At 43.3% G+C, this 16422-nt stretch overlaps 1 protein-coding gene across 1 annotated transcript in view; it reads right to left on the bottom strand.

Moving 5' to 3' along the window:
- Positions 1–15256, bottom strand: part of LIPH (lipase, member H) — a 20350-nt gene extending 5094 nt beyond the window's left edge. Inside the window, exons 1-7 of the mRNA XM_012640486.1 lie at positions 14892–15256; positions 13573–13681; positions 8989–9090; positions 7213–7302; positions 4129–4296; positions 2260–2355; positions 1009–1120 (exon numbers count right to left, since the gene is read on the bottom strand). Of these exons, the coding sequence (XP_012495940.1) occupies positions 1009–1120; positions 2260–2355; positions 4129–4296; positions 7213–7302; positions 8989–9090; positions 13573–13681; positions 14892–15008 (794 nt within the window). The 5' untranslated portion in view covers positions 15009–15256. The remainder of the gene's footprint in view (positions 1–1008; positions 1121–2259; positions 2356–4128; positions 4297–7212; positions 7303–8988; positions 9091–13572; positions 13682–14891) is intronic.
- Between the last annotated feature and the right edge of the window lie 1166 nt (positions 15257–16422).

The raw sequence follows: 16422 nt of genomic DNA, 5'->3' as shown, positions 1-16422 counted from the left end.
TCCCAGCTACTCGGGAGGCTGAGGCAGGAGGATCGCTTGAGCCCAGGAGTTTGAGGTTGCTGTGAGCTAGGCTGATGCCACGGCACTCTAGCTTGGGCAACAGAGTGAGACTGTGTCTCAAAAAAAAAAAAGAATGGGTTGGCCAGGCACAGTGGCTCACACCTGTAATCCTAGCACTGTGGGAGGCCGAGGCAGGAGTATTGCTTGAGCTCAGGAGTCTCAGAGGAGACCAGCCTGAGCAAAACCAAGACCCGGTCTCTACTAAAAATAGAAAGAATTAGTGGGGCATTGTGGCACATGCCTGTAGTCCCAGTTACTCAGGAGGCTGAAGAAGGAGGATTGCTTGAGCCCAGGAATTTGAGGTTGCTGTGAGCCATGATCATGCCACTGCACTGTAGCATGGGCTACAGAGTAACACTCTTGGGGAAAAAAAAAAAAAAAAGAATGTGGATGGATGCTCTTTGCCTTTCAGGGTGGGATTGTTGATGGGATGGGGCACGGACTTCTACTTTTATGTTGCATATTCCTTTATTGTTTTTTATTAATATGATCTTTGATTGACAAATCATAATTGTATACATTTATGGGGTACAATGTGATATTCGATATATGTATAAAATGTGGAGTGATTAAATTAGCATATTCCTTCATTGTGTAAGTCCTTTACAGCAAGCAGGGATAACTTTTGTATTAAATGTTTAGTCAAAGGAAGTGAGGAGGAGAGGAAGGAAGGGAAGGGAGAAAGGGAGGGAAAGAGAGAGAAATGGTGGAAGAAAGGGAGGGAGGAAAGAAGAGAGGGAAAGAAAACCCTTACACCAATTCCATTTGTAAAGAGCCTGGGAGATCAAAAGCCAGGGCAAGCAACTAAGCAGTATGTCTCCTTATATCTTTTTTTTGAGGAGCAAGGAAAAGTACAGATCTATGAATAAGAAAGTAGGAATACTTAGGATTCATTTCTCTGAGCAAAAAGAGGATCAGCAAATTGTAAACTATTGCAACTCAACTTACTGATTGATTTTGGATTCTGTGGTGTTTCCAGCTTTGTCTCTCAATTTGATTGTAATGTCCCCTCTTCTTATGTTCTTGTTCCAAGTTAGAATATCCACAAAGTAATGATACACTGCAAAACAGGAAAAGAACATGGTAAGAGAGAGGTACTCCCAATTGCTTCCTTGACGGGCCAGTTCCTAAAAACCCAACCTCCCTTTAACCGAGTCTCTTTTTCCCTTTCTCTCTAGTTTCTCTACAAAGATCCAGGGCAGAATTTTCTAACTTTTTTCTCTTCTCTTTCATAAAGATTGCATGAGTGACAGCAGGGTTCGGTGCTATCCAGTCGCCATGTTCAGGCCTCACAGTTGAATCAGTGTTCCCACCTATTGACTGAAGTCTCCTGGCCTAATGCTGACTATTCCTAGTTCAATCTTCCTCCCTACTCTTTGCTTCCCAAGGTCAAGTATGTTTCAGGAAGATGGGATCCATCCCTTCATGATGGTTAGATTCACTGATTCTTGAAAAAACTTCCAGAGAAAGGAAAAGAGGCTCAGGGAGATGATGATCCCATGAAGGAAGAAGGTCAGTCCTGGAGGTGCCATTTCATGGCCCATTATTGCTCAGGGACTTGCAGACCAGGCAGATGCCAAATCCACGGCTCCAAAGGAAGAGTGAAACACAGTGATCTGCAGCCTCTTTTAGAAGAGTTGTTCCCAAGAAAAATGAAAATGGGTGTAAGATTACAAGAAAGACATGCATCTGCCCAGGCGAATCCCAGTTGCTTCCCAAGGCATCAAATTATCTGGTGCCCCATTCAGCTCCCATCTGGAATACTCAACCTCTTGATGCCCTTTACGTCATCGTGGTTGCTTTAGAGCTGGAACTGACCCATAGATGTGGCTGACATCTGATTTTTCCTAGCCCCAATTTCATGTCTCTTGGGAAATCAAGCAATTCTAGAAGATCTTAGTGATGAGAATCCAGTGAAGCTAACAACTCTGATTTATTGAGATTTTAATTTTAATATCCTAGAAGATAGAGGCATTATTATCTCCATTTTACCAATCAGGACACTGAGATTCAGAGAGGTTAAATGACTTGACCAAAGTCACACAGGTATTATGTGATAGAATCAGAATTTGGCCTAGGTCCTTCCAGCTCCAAAGTCCATGCTTCACCATGGCTTTCATTTGCCAAGAAGTAGCCAGGAAGCTAAGAATCAGGCATCCCCAGGTTGGGTTAAAACAAACAACCACATTCATCACTCACTGCAGAATGGCTTCTCCTCAGCTGTGTCAAAGAATGCCTTAGTCATTGGGGGATCTTTCTCCTTTAAATAGTCTTTCCAATGATCAGCATAATAGCCTATAAAACAAGTTAGAAAAGTATAATGTTAACATGTATTATATAAATGTAAAAGCAACTGAGGTAGCAAGAACAGTGAGGTTGACTACAACCACCACCACTGAGACAACCTCCCTCCCACCCTCCCACTCCCCATGGAGAGGACCCGCAGGGCCATCCATCTTGCTGGCTGACCCTATCCCTAAGAGCTGGAGTGCAAAAGGACCCTACAGTGGTTTCCTCCCCACCCCCCTTACTGGTTCTCAGTAACAAGGCAGGGGAGTGGGGAGTGGCACACATTGGCGTGGACTAAAAATAGCATTGACATTTTTCAGTAATACATTCATTTTCTAGATTAAAACAGATTCAGGTTCATTCCTAAAGTAGCATCACTCTTGCAAAGCAATATGCTTTCCTAAAGAACTACAAGGGGGGGCCCTAAATTTCACAGAACCTTGCCCTAAATTGCATAGAACCTTGCCATGTGACTATGTCACCAAGCAGGTAAGTGTCCTCCTTCACATCTGTGCCTACAGGAAACAAGGTTAAGTGCTATCCAGAGGGGCCTCTCTCTCTCCTCTGTCCCAACACCTAGAGAGTGGCCTCCAGATTCTGACTTAATTGATCTGGGGTGGGACCGAGGGATCAGTATTTTTTTAATTGATGCACAATAGAAGTACGTGGTTTCAGGGTACATGTGATAATTTAATACATTCGTAAAATTTATAAAGATGAAATCAGTACACTTGGAATATCCATCACCTTAAATATTTGTCTTTTCTTTAAGGCATCAGTATGTTTAAAAACTCCCTAGGTAATTCTAGTGCACAAAGTTGAGAACCCCTTGTCTATAGCATGCTCTGCTGTTAACTTGGGTTTTTCCCTTTGGAAAAAATCAGAAAATTCTCGTGGTCATCCAATTTCAAAGCCCTAACCACCTAGAATATTTGTACTCACCCTTAGAAACACCTAAGCAGCCTCCACAGTATCAATCCCACCCCCTGTACACGCACACAAGAGCCAGAGTGTGTTGTGAGGGCATTTACAGTCACAGCTCTCTGGAAGGGGTTACTCTGCAAGGCTCATTTGGCAGGAGGGTCTCTGGGCTCATTGTGGACCTTCTCCCAGAAGACAGTTTATGTGCACAGAGAGGGTATTCCTGTCCCCACAGGAGCAGGCTATGTCAAGTGACTATACCCTGGTTGGGCTTGGAAACTCTTCTGGAACTTTCTTTTCCAGGCTAGAATAGAGTGTCCAGGGAGGTTGTACTATTTTCTAGATGAACCCAAATATACAAATTCCTTTTCTTTTTTTTTTTGGAGACAGCGTCTCGCTCTGTTGCCTGGGCTAGAGTGCCATGGCGTTAGCCTAGCTCACAGCAACCTCAAACTCCTGGGCTCAAGTAATCCTACTGCCTCAGCCTCCTGAGCAGCTGGGACTACAGGCATGCGCCACCATGCCCGGCTAATTTTTTCTATATTTAGTAGAGAGGGGTCTCACTCTTGATCAGGCTGGTCTTGAACTCCTGACCTCGAGTGATCCTCCCACCTCGGCCTCCCAGAGTGCTGGGAATACAAGCGTGAGCCACCATGCCTGGCCAGATTCCTTTTCTAATGCTGTCTATTATTAGGAGACTAGAGTAGCTCAAAGAACAAATTGACTAGAAAAAGCTGACTATAAATTTTTTTTTAATATAATATTTGGGGCCTATTTTTAGATAGTAAAATGATTCTGGGGTTCATACCAAAAGCTAGCTCTTTTTTAATCAGAGAGGAAACTGCTCATTGGACTTACCCAGGAGGGGACAGGACTCCTTTTGTGGTGTGAGGCAACTGACACACTTGCCGCTCCTATAATCCCGGTAGGAGTCACAGGGATAAGCAGTGATAGTGCAGTCCTCTGTCAAGGAAGACAGGTACAGGTACACAGACCTCTGGTGGTCACATTTAAAATACTGGAATCCTTGGTTGTAAGAGAAATGATTAGATTAGTTGAAGTATTTAATAATAGTACATCCCATATTTTATACGCACACAATTTATCATCTGGCACTGTGCTAACAGCTTCTGTGTACCTCATTCCACTTAATCTCTATAAACACCCATAGGTAAGGATTCATGCCGGAAAGTGGCAGGAGAAAAAATTAAATCAAATTAAGGTTGTGGCAAGAATTAAAGCAAATATGCTTTAATTTAAGACCTTGATTGCTCATTTATCAATCACATATTTCCCATGTGATCCTGAATCATATAAAAGTTTGAAAGCCTCTGGCCTAATTTTGCAGGGCCACTTCCCAGATTGTGTCTGTGTCCACTTGTCAGGCTGGCAGCTACTGGCACTGATGGCCAACCTTCCCTGGATCATGGAGAATCAGGAGGGATTACCAAAATTGTTATCACAAGAGCAAATCATAGGAGAGAGAGTCAGTCAGTCAGTAAGTCAGTGAGTCAGTGAGGAAAAAAAAAAAAGAGTAAATCATTAGTTAATCATTAATTAATTTCTTTTTATTATGCTTTTTTAAATGATATGTTACGTAGGGGGAGATTGAAAGGAACTCAAACAACCAGCTTCAATCATATACCTCTCTCACTAATCTGCCATATTTATAATGAGAATTTTCAAACAGGCATAAAAATTGAGAGAATAATACGAAGAACCCTCGTGCACATATCATTCCTGCCAGTGAGGAGATGGAAGCAGCAATGAAGACCCTCATTAGATGTGTTTGTCAGTGGAAAGAAGGAGAAAAATTCAATGAGCATTAGAGATGCTCACCTCTAGGAATAGAGGTTTTCTGCAAAAGGCAGAGGCAATGAGCCATGGAAGAAGGAACGAGTAAAGGCATCGGGGAAAGAAGGCGCTGGGGAGTAACTGGTAGAGGAAGATCCCAAGAGGAAGGCACACAGAGGAGACACCTTTGAAAAAGGGTGGGGATGCTCTAAAGGAGAGAACATGAACATGGTCTTTACATTCTTGGGAACTAAGATGAGGATAGATGAAATCGCCCTCTTACGTGGGACCTTGATCTAGGCACTAAAGTCAAATCTAGCTCACCTCTTAGAGGTGAGAGTTTGTAAGTAGGAGATATTTGGGAGAGAAGCATGAGGAATGATCATAGCAAGTCAGCAAGAGAGGAACAAGACGGGATTCTACGGCATGACTGAGAGCCAGGGAGAAGTTAGCAAGTTTACCTGGACCTTATACTCAATCAAATACTCAACCAACAAGGCTTCATGACTTCTCCAGCAACGTTCCTAAGCAAAAGTGGAACTGACATGGCCGAGGCCTAAAGGTCTGAGCAAGGACAGGGCATTCATGATAGCCAGGTGGCAGGGACTCCATTTCTGTTACAAGGGTGAAGTGAGGGGCTGAATGATAGGAGGTGGCACTAGGAGTAATGAATGGAGGTGGGAGGTGGACCTCAAGTTCTTAGTGGGGCCATGTGGTGTGATGGTGAGACAGGAAGCTGGGGACGCGAGGGGATGGGTGTCGGAAGAGCTGGAGATGATGAACTGCAGCACAGAGGCTGTCAGAAGGTTGCAGGGTCAGAAGCTGATGTCATTCAAAAAAGGGAACTAGGTCCAAAAGATGGGTAATCAGTGGAGATGAGGATCCAAACAGCAAACAGTAAACCCCATGAGAACAGGAGCTGTGATTGTGAGCCAGTGGTTTGGAGAGATGCTGGGAGCTGGATCTTTCCTTTTCCTCCAGAGTCCACTTGTGCCCCTAGGAGAGAACAGTGAAGGACAAAGAGAAACAAAGGGGCAAGAAGGGAGACGAGTGGGGCTGGCATGGGGCCAAGTTGGACCGGAGTAAAACCTGGCAGGTGAACGTTAACTGACTGTTCCCGGAATTTCCTTTTGCAGAAACAAGGTTAATAAGAATACAGCGGATGTCTTTTATAAGCAAAGCACATTATCTTTGGCTGCTTTGGATGTAGTTACACCATCAGGGTGGGATTTGATCACTCACTATGGTATTATACAACGTGGTTGGACCTATTTATGTTATTTCAGCCAGATAATTTTCAAACACTATGTCATTCCGATGGGCCCAAACACAGCTGCCATTTTGTAACAAGATCATCTTTTGTCCTAGAATTATTTCCATGGTTCTTTTACTTTAGGAATGATAAAATATAGATTTATAAGGGGAGGGGTATTTGTATACACAAGGAGGGCAATGCGCACTACCCGAAGGATGGACATATTTGAAACAAGGACTTCGGTGGGGGGGGAACCATGGGCAACACACGTAACCTAAACATCTGTACACCCATAATTTGCTGAAATAAATAAAAAAATATATATATACATATAGATTTATAACACTTAGGGGTGGGTTTTTATATTCTGTCTCCCTACTTCACTTTTTTTGTTTTTGTTTTTGAGACAGGATCTTGCTCTGTCACCCAGGCTAGAGTGGAGTGGTGTCATCATAGTTCACTTCAACCTCAAATTCCTGGGCTCAAGTGATTCTCTTGCCTTGGCCTCCCAAAGCGCTGGGATTACAGGTGTGAGCCACTGTGCCTGGCCTTTGACTAGTTCTAAAACTTTAACTATCTTTACACTCTAATGCTTGTCTATATTTTCCATCATTTCTCTAGGAGAGATTTCCAGATATGGAATTTCTAGGTCAGAGACATACCTTTTCAAGACATAAAAATAATTTGTAATAGCTTTTAATCATATGGTTATAGTTTTTAAAAACAGCAAATTTGAGTTTTAATTTTAATGTATAATTTATATTTATACCACCTCTATCTTCTCAAGAAATTTATTTTCTATGGAAAACTACTTCATGTAGAATAATATCAGATTTTAAAAATATAACTTTTTCAAACCACTGTTTCACAAAATACAAAGTATCTGCACTTACCTCCAAATATTGTTTTGGGGCAACCAGGTTGATCTGATCCTCCATTTGGGTAGAAGTCTATGTTTCCTAATGGTTCTCTGTAGCCCAGTGCTAAAAGAGAACACACTATGCTTTTATACTGCTTTGAATTTTTCATATCTCATAGCTCATTTGCTTGCAGGATATAGGCAGGAATTATAGTATTATTTTATTATTGTTGTTGTTATTAGCATTATCGTTATACCTATTTAAATGTTTTGCCCAAAGTTAGTTACCCAGCTAGTTAGTTAGAAAGCAACAATTTCCAACATAGTGACTGCAAAGATGGTAATGGAATTTACTTCTAATATTTCTAAAGATATAACTTACTGCAACACTGATAAAACGATACATTTCTTCTTACATTTGGCTGGAATGCCAGGTCCTTCCTGAGCATCTATTTGCATTTGTGTAAATCTTGAATGATTAAGAAATAGCAAACCATGAATTTTTACTTAGTAGGTAAAATCTTTAAATATTTGGGATCCAGGATGGTAAATAAATAGGAAACACTTCTAGAAAATGGGGACCGAAAAATTTATACATAGCCTTAATAATTGCTTATTTTCTTTATGTAATCCCCCAAATAATCAGTAAAATGCTTGATTAAAAGATTATATATGTACATGTGCATATGAATATGTATATAGAGTTCATCATGGTAATAATATTTATATATTGAGAACCTACACGTGTTTGTGGACATAGTGGTAGGTGTTCTACATACTTTTCTTCTAATTTTCACAATCTCTGCAAAGTACCTATTGGTAAATTCAGATGAAGTAACTTAGATAAAGATACAGAGGCTCAGAGGACTTAAGGAACTAACATGATATCAGGTGAAAGAGCACAACCTGGGATTTAAATTCACATCCGCCTGACTTCAAAGCTTCTGCTCTTTCCTTCAAAATTCGCTTTCCAAAAATAAAAAAATAAATTGCTCTATTCCACCAAGCGTTAACGCAGCATTGAGGTACCGCACTTATGTAAGGTGATACTTCGCAAACTCCACAGTAATGCAGCTGTTTCACAAAGAGACATTTCTTCTTAAGGCAAACAATTCCTGAATCCCACACCAGAGTGCCATGGTAGGCGGTCAAGGGTGTGTTAGGTGGTTGTATCACAAAGAGGATGTACAATCAAATGACCACTCTGCCCTACTCCCGCAATCTTCCCCAAGTTTCTACTCCAGCTGTTCTCCTAGACATCCGGATACACGCACCCATCCTTGAAATGAAACTAGCATCGTGAAAGTCAGAGATGGCCAGGAAGATCTAGAGAGAGCTAGAGAGCTGCAGGTGGGTCAGATTCGGCCTGTGTGGAGAGACACAACACGTAAATGTGTCTTTCAGCTTGAGGAAATAATGAGAAAGAACCAACAAAACTAGGAAATCATGCAAACCATGCATCCAAACCCAGCTGCACATAGGAAAACTTTGTCCACATATTGTGCAAATCGACCTGTCCTTCAGGGCACAATGATTGCTCAGAAAAAAAAAAAAAAAAAAGGAGATCATGGGAAAATCATCCCCACTCCAGCACAAGTTCCTTGGTGCCCGTATTAAACCAGCTTCCCTTCAATATTTCTGTGGATTTTGGAACCTGCCTGGTAGGGAAAGTGGGAACCTAGAGGAACCTGATCTGCCCCTACATGATGATCTCCCCAGGGCAGAGGGGCAGAGGGGAGGGGACGTGGTGAGGAAGATGTTTTGGGAGTCTGGGGGGGTGGGCACTGGCCCGCAAGGACAGGAATGTTACCATCAATGTCGGAATGGATGACGTCAACGAACTGGGCATCACTGGGATCCAATCTATCCTGGGGAGGACTGCCGGTGAATAAAGGGCCCGCAGGGTCGAGACCTGGAAGGAAAACAGAGTTACTTGGCAGCCCCACGCCATGAGTCACCTGCAGCCAGGGCTTTGATCCCTCGGATGAGGATGGCTCATAGGCTGCAGGGCACCCTCGGGTGGGCGAGCATGCACATTCCCATCCTGCTTTGTCAGAACTCCTTTCCTCAGCCCTGCAGCTTGTTCCCACAGTGAGATGGTTACCCTGGCAGTGCCGGAGGGCTGCACCCAGACTCCATCAGGAGGCAAACCTCCTGCAGAGCTCAACAGCAGGGAATGCACACACGGGGATCAGAGCGAGTGTGGGGTTAAACTGGTTCATCAGGAAAAAAAGCACCAAAGGGTGCATAAAAGAGAGAAAAGGCCAGACCAGGTGGTTCACACCTATAGTCCCAGTAATTTGGGAGGCCAAGGTAGGAGAATAGCTTGAGGCCAGGAGATCAAGACCAGCCTGGGCAAGACACCCAACCACCCCCCCACCCCAGTTTTTACAAAAAATAAGAAAAATTAGCTGGGCATGGTGGTGCAGAGCTGTAGTTCCCGTTACTTGGAAGGCTAAGGCAGGAGGATCGCTTGATCCCAGGAGTTCAAGGCTACAGTGAGCTATGATCACACCACTGCACTCCAGCCTGGGGACAGAATGCGACCCCATTTCTAAAAAAAATTTTTAAAGTGAAAAAAGCATATACTGTACTCATCTTTATCCTATTTTAGATGATCCAGAAACAGCCCACCCTTCTTGTTATTAATAAAATTCCTTTACAGCGTCCACTTTTATTCATATATTCTAGCTCATTTGATCCACATTGCAAACCTGTGAGGGAGGCAGGGTAGGTATTATTATTCCCATTTTACAGATGAATGGACTGAGAAGTTCAGGGAGATTAAGTATCTTGACCAGAACATAGCCTGTGACGCAACTACCTCTATCTGTTGAGCTCTGGGTTTCACTGCAGAGTTTAGCAAGCTCAGCTGGAAAGGGCGAAACTTACTGGTCAAGCCAGGTATCAGGCCAGGTATGGAAGATGAAAATAAAGTGGGTGTCAATCCTTGCAGAATTATCCCACATCATAAATGCCTGAACTGATTTCTTCACCCTGGTCAATGTTAGTTGGGCGTTCCTCGCTATGAAAGAGCTGGAAAAACAGGAGGAGCTCTTACGAGGTAACCACACACACACACACACACACACACACACACACACACACACACACACGATTAGAACTTAAAAAAAAAAAAAAAGGCCAGAGGCTCAAAAAGGATCTGCTTACTAGAGCCCTAGCGCCCTACCTGGAGTGAAGGTTTCAAGGGATATCTCCCTTGAAGTTTTTAATCTATGAATGTCATTTTAAATGACATCTCTCATCCTCTGGTGTTACATATAAAATCCAAGAGATAGCATTTTTGCCTCAACTTCCCTGGTTCTAGCTACAATCTCCCCTTTGCTCCTCTGCCAAGCTCTTTTGCTTCCTTGAGGCATTTCTTTACCAGCCTCCTTTCTTATCTCTTCCTCTTTTGTTCTGCCAGCCTTTCTACTCCCAGCTGATACTAACCTGGGAGGAAATGATCAACATCCAGGCAATGAGTCCACAGGACTTTCTCAACACAACTTGAAAAACTTATCACCTTGCTGGGGAGGCCTCTCCCTCCTCACACGAGACAGCACCGCTTCCTGCCTAAGAAAATTAACAGGCCGGGCACGGTGGCTCACGCCTGTAATCCTAGCTCTCTGGGAGGCTGAGGCGGGCGGATTGTTTGAGCTCAGGAGTTCGAAACCAGCCTGAGCAAGAGCGAGACCCCGTCTCTACCAAAAATAGAAAGAAATTAATTGGACAACTAAAAATATATAGAAAAAATTAGCCGGGCATGGTGGCGCATGCCTGTAGTCCCAGCTACTCGGGAGGCGGAGACAGGATTGCTCGAGCCCAGGAGTTTGAGGTTGCTGTGAGCTAGGATGACGCCACCGCACTCACTCTAGCCCGGGCAAAAGAGTGAGACTCTGTCTCAAAAAAAATAAAAAAAATAAAATTAACAGTGAGAGCCCGAGTTTATAGCAACCTCCAGATCCATGCAGATAAAACATCTAAACCAGGGGTGGGGCACTGTGGCTCACACCTGTAATCCCAATACTTTGGGAGGCACAGTTTAGAGGCTAGGAGTTCAAGACCAGCCTGGGAGATCCCCGTCTTCACAAAAAATTAGCTGAGAGTGGTGGCTGTGTAACAGGTAAAGGCCTGAAAAAGAGCAAAATGTTTTGCAGTCTGTCTCTTTAAACTCCCCCCACCACACTCTTTCTGGGCATTAAAACCTGTATCCCTGCCCAAGGCCAGTAATCAGAAGGCTGCGCTTCTGATTGAATGTTCTTTGTTTCTAGTGTCTTAAACCACAGGAGATGGCTCCACGGAACAGAGGTCACGAGATCGTCTTCACCAGAGAAGCTGAAGTGAGCAGCAATGACTATAACTATTGCATGGGTGACGGGCCACATTCCCATCCAACAATCCAGGGAGCCCACCCATGCATGCCAAGAGGAGGGGAAATGTTTTCCTCCTGAAGCTGCTCTTGGGGACAGCTGAGATTGACCTTGGGGCTCAGAGATGATAAGAAATCTGGAGAACATGAGGAAGTCAGCAGAGACAGAAAATTGAGCTGTGGATCATTGGTTGAGTCCAAGCCATGGAACAGGGCCACATGGGCCCAGAGAGGAAAGAAATCTGGCCTGGGGTATTTCCATAGTCAGAGACCAGAATACATTGCAATTCACATTCAAAGTATCCGAGGGAGCTGGGCATGGTGCCTCACACCCGCAGACCCAGTTACTCAGGAGGCTGGGATGGGAGAATTGCTTGAGCCCCAGCCCATCTCTTAAAAAAACAAAGTACTTGTGGGAACAAGTTTGTTGAGAGGCTAAGGGGTGACATCGGGGCATATTAACAGATAGAATAAAGCAGTGCCAGCGTTAGAGGGCAGATTTTGCTCCTGTCTTCCCAGACTCTGTGGTCAATGATGTCAGGTTGGTAGCTGGAAATCAGCCATAATAGGAATATTTACACCACGAAAATTAGCAAAATCTGTTGCTGCTTCGTCTCCTTCTCCTCCTCTTCCTTCTCCTTCTTATTCCTTCTTGTTTAAGAGCTGGTCAACTTTCAAGTATTCCACTGGGAAAAGTCCCACCCACTAGAAGAGGGACTCCCAACAGATAAGGGATACAGTTAAATTCAAGCCATCTGTTCTTTCTATACGTGAGGGAAAATAAAATTTTTAAAAAGTAAAGACATATTGCTTTCTAAAACATAATAATGATAAATTTTAAAACATAAAAAGAGCTTTGTTTCCCTCGGAAAACAAGTAAATAAGATGAGGGCAGTCTTGGCCTTTGGGGCAAAAGTGAGAAAAAAACATCCGGGACAAACAACGTGTCCTCAAGTGTCAGGGCTAGAGGAGATGCCAGTCAACATGGGGGTGTGACACAGAAATGACTTGCACAGAGCTACCTGCCAAGTTTAAGTAGCACATTCAGACTTGTGGTCCTAAAAGTTTACCTCCCAAGTGTAGTTGGTTTGAATCATTTACCTCTCCCCTCCCTCCAGCCACTTTTACCTTTTCAGATTCTCTAGATTTAAAACAGCTCTCTAGGGACTGGGCATGGTGGCTCACACCTGTAATCCCAGCACTTCGAGAGGCCAAGGAAGGAATCACTTGAGGCCAGGAGTTTGAGACAAGCCTGGGCGACATAGCGAGACCCTGTCTCTACAAAAAAATTTAAAAATTAGCCAGGTGTGGCAGTGAGCACCTGTCGTCCTAGCTACTCAGAAGGTGGGCAGATGACTTGAGCTGAGGAATTTGAGGCTCTAGTGAGCCATGAGCTCTCTGGGAAAGGTGAATGGGATTTGCCCTGAGTCTGAAAGAGAGAACCGCCCTTAGCCCTTCACGTGTAGCTGTGGAAAGTTGCGAAGCACTAGGCAAGAGATCCGAGCAAGGGAGTCTTTGTTTGGGGTTTGACAGCAGTGTTTCTGAGTATTTTCATTCAGTGTTGGCCTGAAAGCTGATATTTAGTGAGTAAGCCCCAGCCATCAAAATTCCCATTTCATTTTGTTACCATGAGACTCCAGCCATGCTTGGGAACTGAAGTGTATCAGGTCTGTAGCTCAAGCTATCCTGGATTCCATGAAAGGAAGAAGGCTGTCTGTTTTGGGCACATAGACCAAATCCTCATGGGACACAGCTGTTTTTCTAGCCATGAGAGAAATAAAGACCCTACCAATCTTTCCTGTGGCATATACAATTTACAAAGTGTTTTACTTATATTTTATTAAATAATAACCTGAGGTCAACATTATTATGGTCTTCCTTTTGCACAAGAGGATCCACACTCAGAGAGGTTAAGTAATTGGAAGAGCTGGCTTCAAACCCAGAGAGTTGGATTGCCCAATTAATATTCTTCATGAACACCCTGCCCAGGTCACTGCCTCGTGCCCGTTCACGGGAGCTTACCTGTAATTCTCCCCAGCTGCCCGTCGTACATCTCTCCAACAAACCCAGATATGTGGGCTCCTAGACTTACTCCAATCATGTAAATGTTGTCAAGAGAAGCTCCTTTTGCCTGGAATTTCAAGAGGTCCATCATTACAAATTGTAAGGGGCCAAGGAATTGACAACATTTGGAGAAATTTCCTAGCTGTTGACTTTGGAGAAATATTTCTAAGCATCTATTATCTAACTTAAATGTCACAATGCCCCTGCAAAGTAAATCTATTTTTTTTTTGGATGGCAGGGAAGACTTTATTCAAGAAGAACTATTGCAAGACAGTTCTGTAGTATGGAAGAGAGATTCAGCTCATTCTCTAAATACTACTCTTTGGATCATACAGATAAGGAAACTGAGGCCCAGAGTTGAAGTCATCTGCCCCAGGTCAGGCAGTTGGGGAGGTGGCAGAGCAGAATTCGAACCAGTCTGTCCAAGTCCAGACCTTTCCAGACTGGGGAGAGGGGCAAAAATACATTTTGATGAACTCCCTTAACTTCATACTGGCTCAGTTAACGAAATCATGATGGAGGGGGAAGGAAAGGAGGAAAGTGTGGACAGAGAGTCCATAGGCTGCTGGGATGGCTTGTCATTAGTCAGTTTAATATTTACTTTCCTGGGGCTGTAGCTTAGATGGGAAGCTCCTGTAAATCATGTCATCCTTGGCCACAAGGGTCACCAGGCCTGACTCCCTCTGAAATTGTCCCGATTTCATGTCACTTTTGTTGTTGTTGTTACAAGGGGCATCTCATGAGATAGGTCACTAAATAGAATTTAAAGTTTAACCTTTTTATAAGTCTTCTAAAAACATCAATCATCTCATCAGACCATGTGTCTCACTCAGTTTTGATTTTGGGTAACCTGGTCACTAAACTTTTGGCACTCTTAGCAGAAGGAACAGCTAGAGAAGTTGAGGAAGCTTTTAGGAGTTTAAACTAGGAAACTCCTAGACAGAACCTTTCCTGCCCATAAGACATCTTTATATGAGTTAGAAAAAGATGCCCCTTCCTCAATATACTTTGTCATCATCTGTTCGAAAATTATCATCATAAATATATAAATCTACAATGTCTACGATGACAGTGATGCTCCCTTAGATGGGTGCACTGTGTAGTGCACAACCTGTGCAACCATACCTTACATGCAGTCCCTACCCCCACCTTCCCTGGGGCTTATTCATATTTGTAAAATAGTCACCCTGTTCACTGCAGATATCTTTTGGCTTTAAACCTTCAGATAATGGGCCAGTTTCAATTTGGCCCTGAATCGTCTAAGAGAATTCTCTTACCAACATCTGGTCAATAAATTCCTTCAAGACTACAGCTACTTTTTTGGTCTTGCTAGCTGCGTGGGTGTATATTACAGTTGTAGCTCCTCGATTCCAATCAACGACAACCACGTTCATGTCTTCTACAAAGAGCAAACCGTCTACTAAGTCCCCTATCCAAACTGGAGGGGAGCCTGTTAGCCTAAATCCATGGACAATGAAGGTGGTTTTCTTGGTCACATTCAAGTTCCCAAAAGCTGTGGAGTTGACGGTTTGTGCGCAGGTCAGGTTTTTCCTTGTGTACAGCAACAACTTCACGTTTAGTTCCGTACCAACCACAGCACTGTGAAAGCTCAGTCTGGTGAATGAAGAACATGCTTCATCTGTGTCTGAAAGTAAAAATTAGATGACATGATGACAATTCTTTGCTGGGATGGGCATCTAGCAAGAGGGCTGTCCCACGTTTGCCGGAGTTCTTATGTTCCTTATAGCACCTGGCAAGGGGCTGGATCTAGCTGAATGAAGTTGCAAAGTCATACTTGATTCAGAGCTCATGAGCAGCGCCCTCTAGTTTCACCAGGAAAGCGATTCTTTGAAATCCTACCCTCTTTCAACGTCTAACCCAAAAGTCCCCTTGATGACACTTTCTCCAACCCTCCCGCCATAAGCACTGTCCTCCACCCCAGGACTCCCAAAACTCCTTTATGTACCTTGTTGACAGCACAGTGAAAACACACTTTCAGGGGTGTGAGTATTTATTTGTTTATTTATTTATTTTGGAAATTAGGTCGTTATCTTTCTCTCTCTTGATATATCTCAGAAGACCAGAAAACAACTCATTTCAGTTTGGTGAGCACGGGTGACCCCATTTTGATTTTTATTCTGGTCTGTTGGGCCTACTGTAGGAGTTTAGTACAAAACAATGGCCCCCTATGATTTTTGTTTAACCCTTGGCTATTCCAGGGTTTTTCAATCTTTATGTTTCTTTTAGTGGGTCTCCAGGTTACTATGACTTGTGTTACCAGGCTAACCACACAAATGGATATCTTTTTAAATCAGGTCATTTGACAGTGAAATATGGTCCTTAATCATCATTATCCCCTAAAAAAAGACTATAACCAATTGGACTCAAAGACTGTTGAATTGTCTTTATTGCCCTAACTTTGAATTATTTGATTTTGAGCACCCTGGGAGGCCAAGGCAGGAGGATCGCTTGAGGTCAGGAGTTTGAGACCAGCCTGACCACAAGCAAGATCCCATCTCTACTAAAAATAGAAAAAAATTAGCTGGGCAACTTTAAAAAAATAGAAAAAACTAGCTGGGCATGGTGGCACATACTTGTAGTCCCAGCTACTCGGGAGGCTGAGGCAGGAGGATTGCTTGAGCCTAGGAGTTTGAGGTTGCTGTGAGCTAGGCTGACACCAGGACATTCTAGCCTGGGCAACAGAGCAAGACTCAGTCTCAAAAAAAAAAAAAAAATTATTTGATTTTGATCAGTTTATTTTATAGAGACTACTATAAAGAAGTATACTTCAGTTTCTTGGTAATTTTT

This window comes from Propithecus coquereli, unplaced genomic scaffold (assembly GCF_000956105.1).
Source record: "Propithecus coquereli isolate 6110/MARCELLA unplaced genomic scaffold, Pcoq_1.0 Scaffold10, whole genome shotgun sequence".
NCBI classification, from domain to species: Eukaryota; Metazoa; Chordata; class Mammalia; order Primates; family Indriidae; genus Propithecus; species Propithecus coquereli.
Note: the sequence above shows the minus strand (reverse complement) of the source record. Positions and strands in the feature narration are given on the sequence as shown.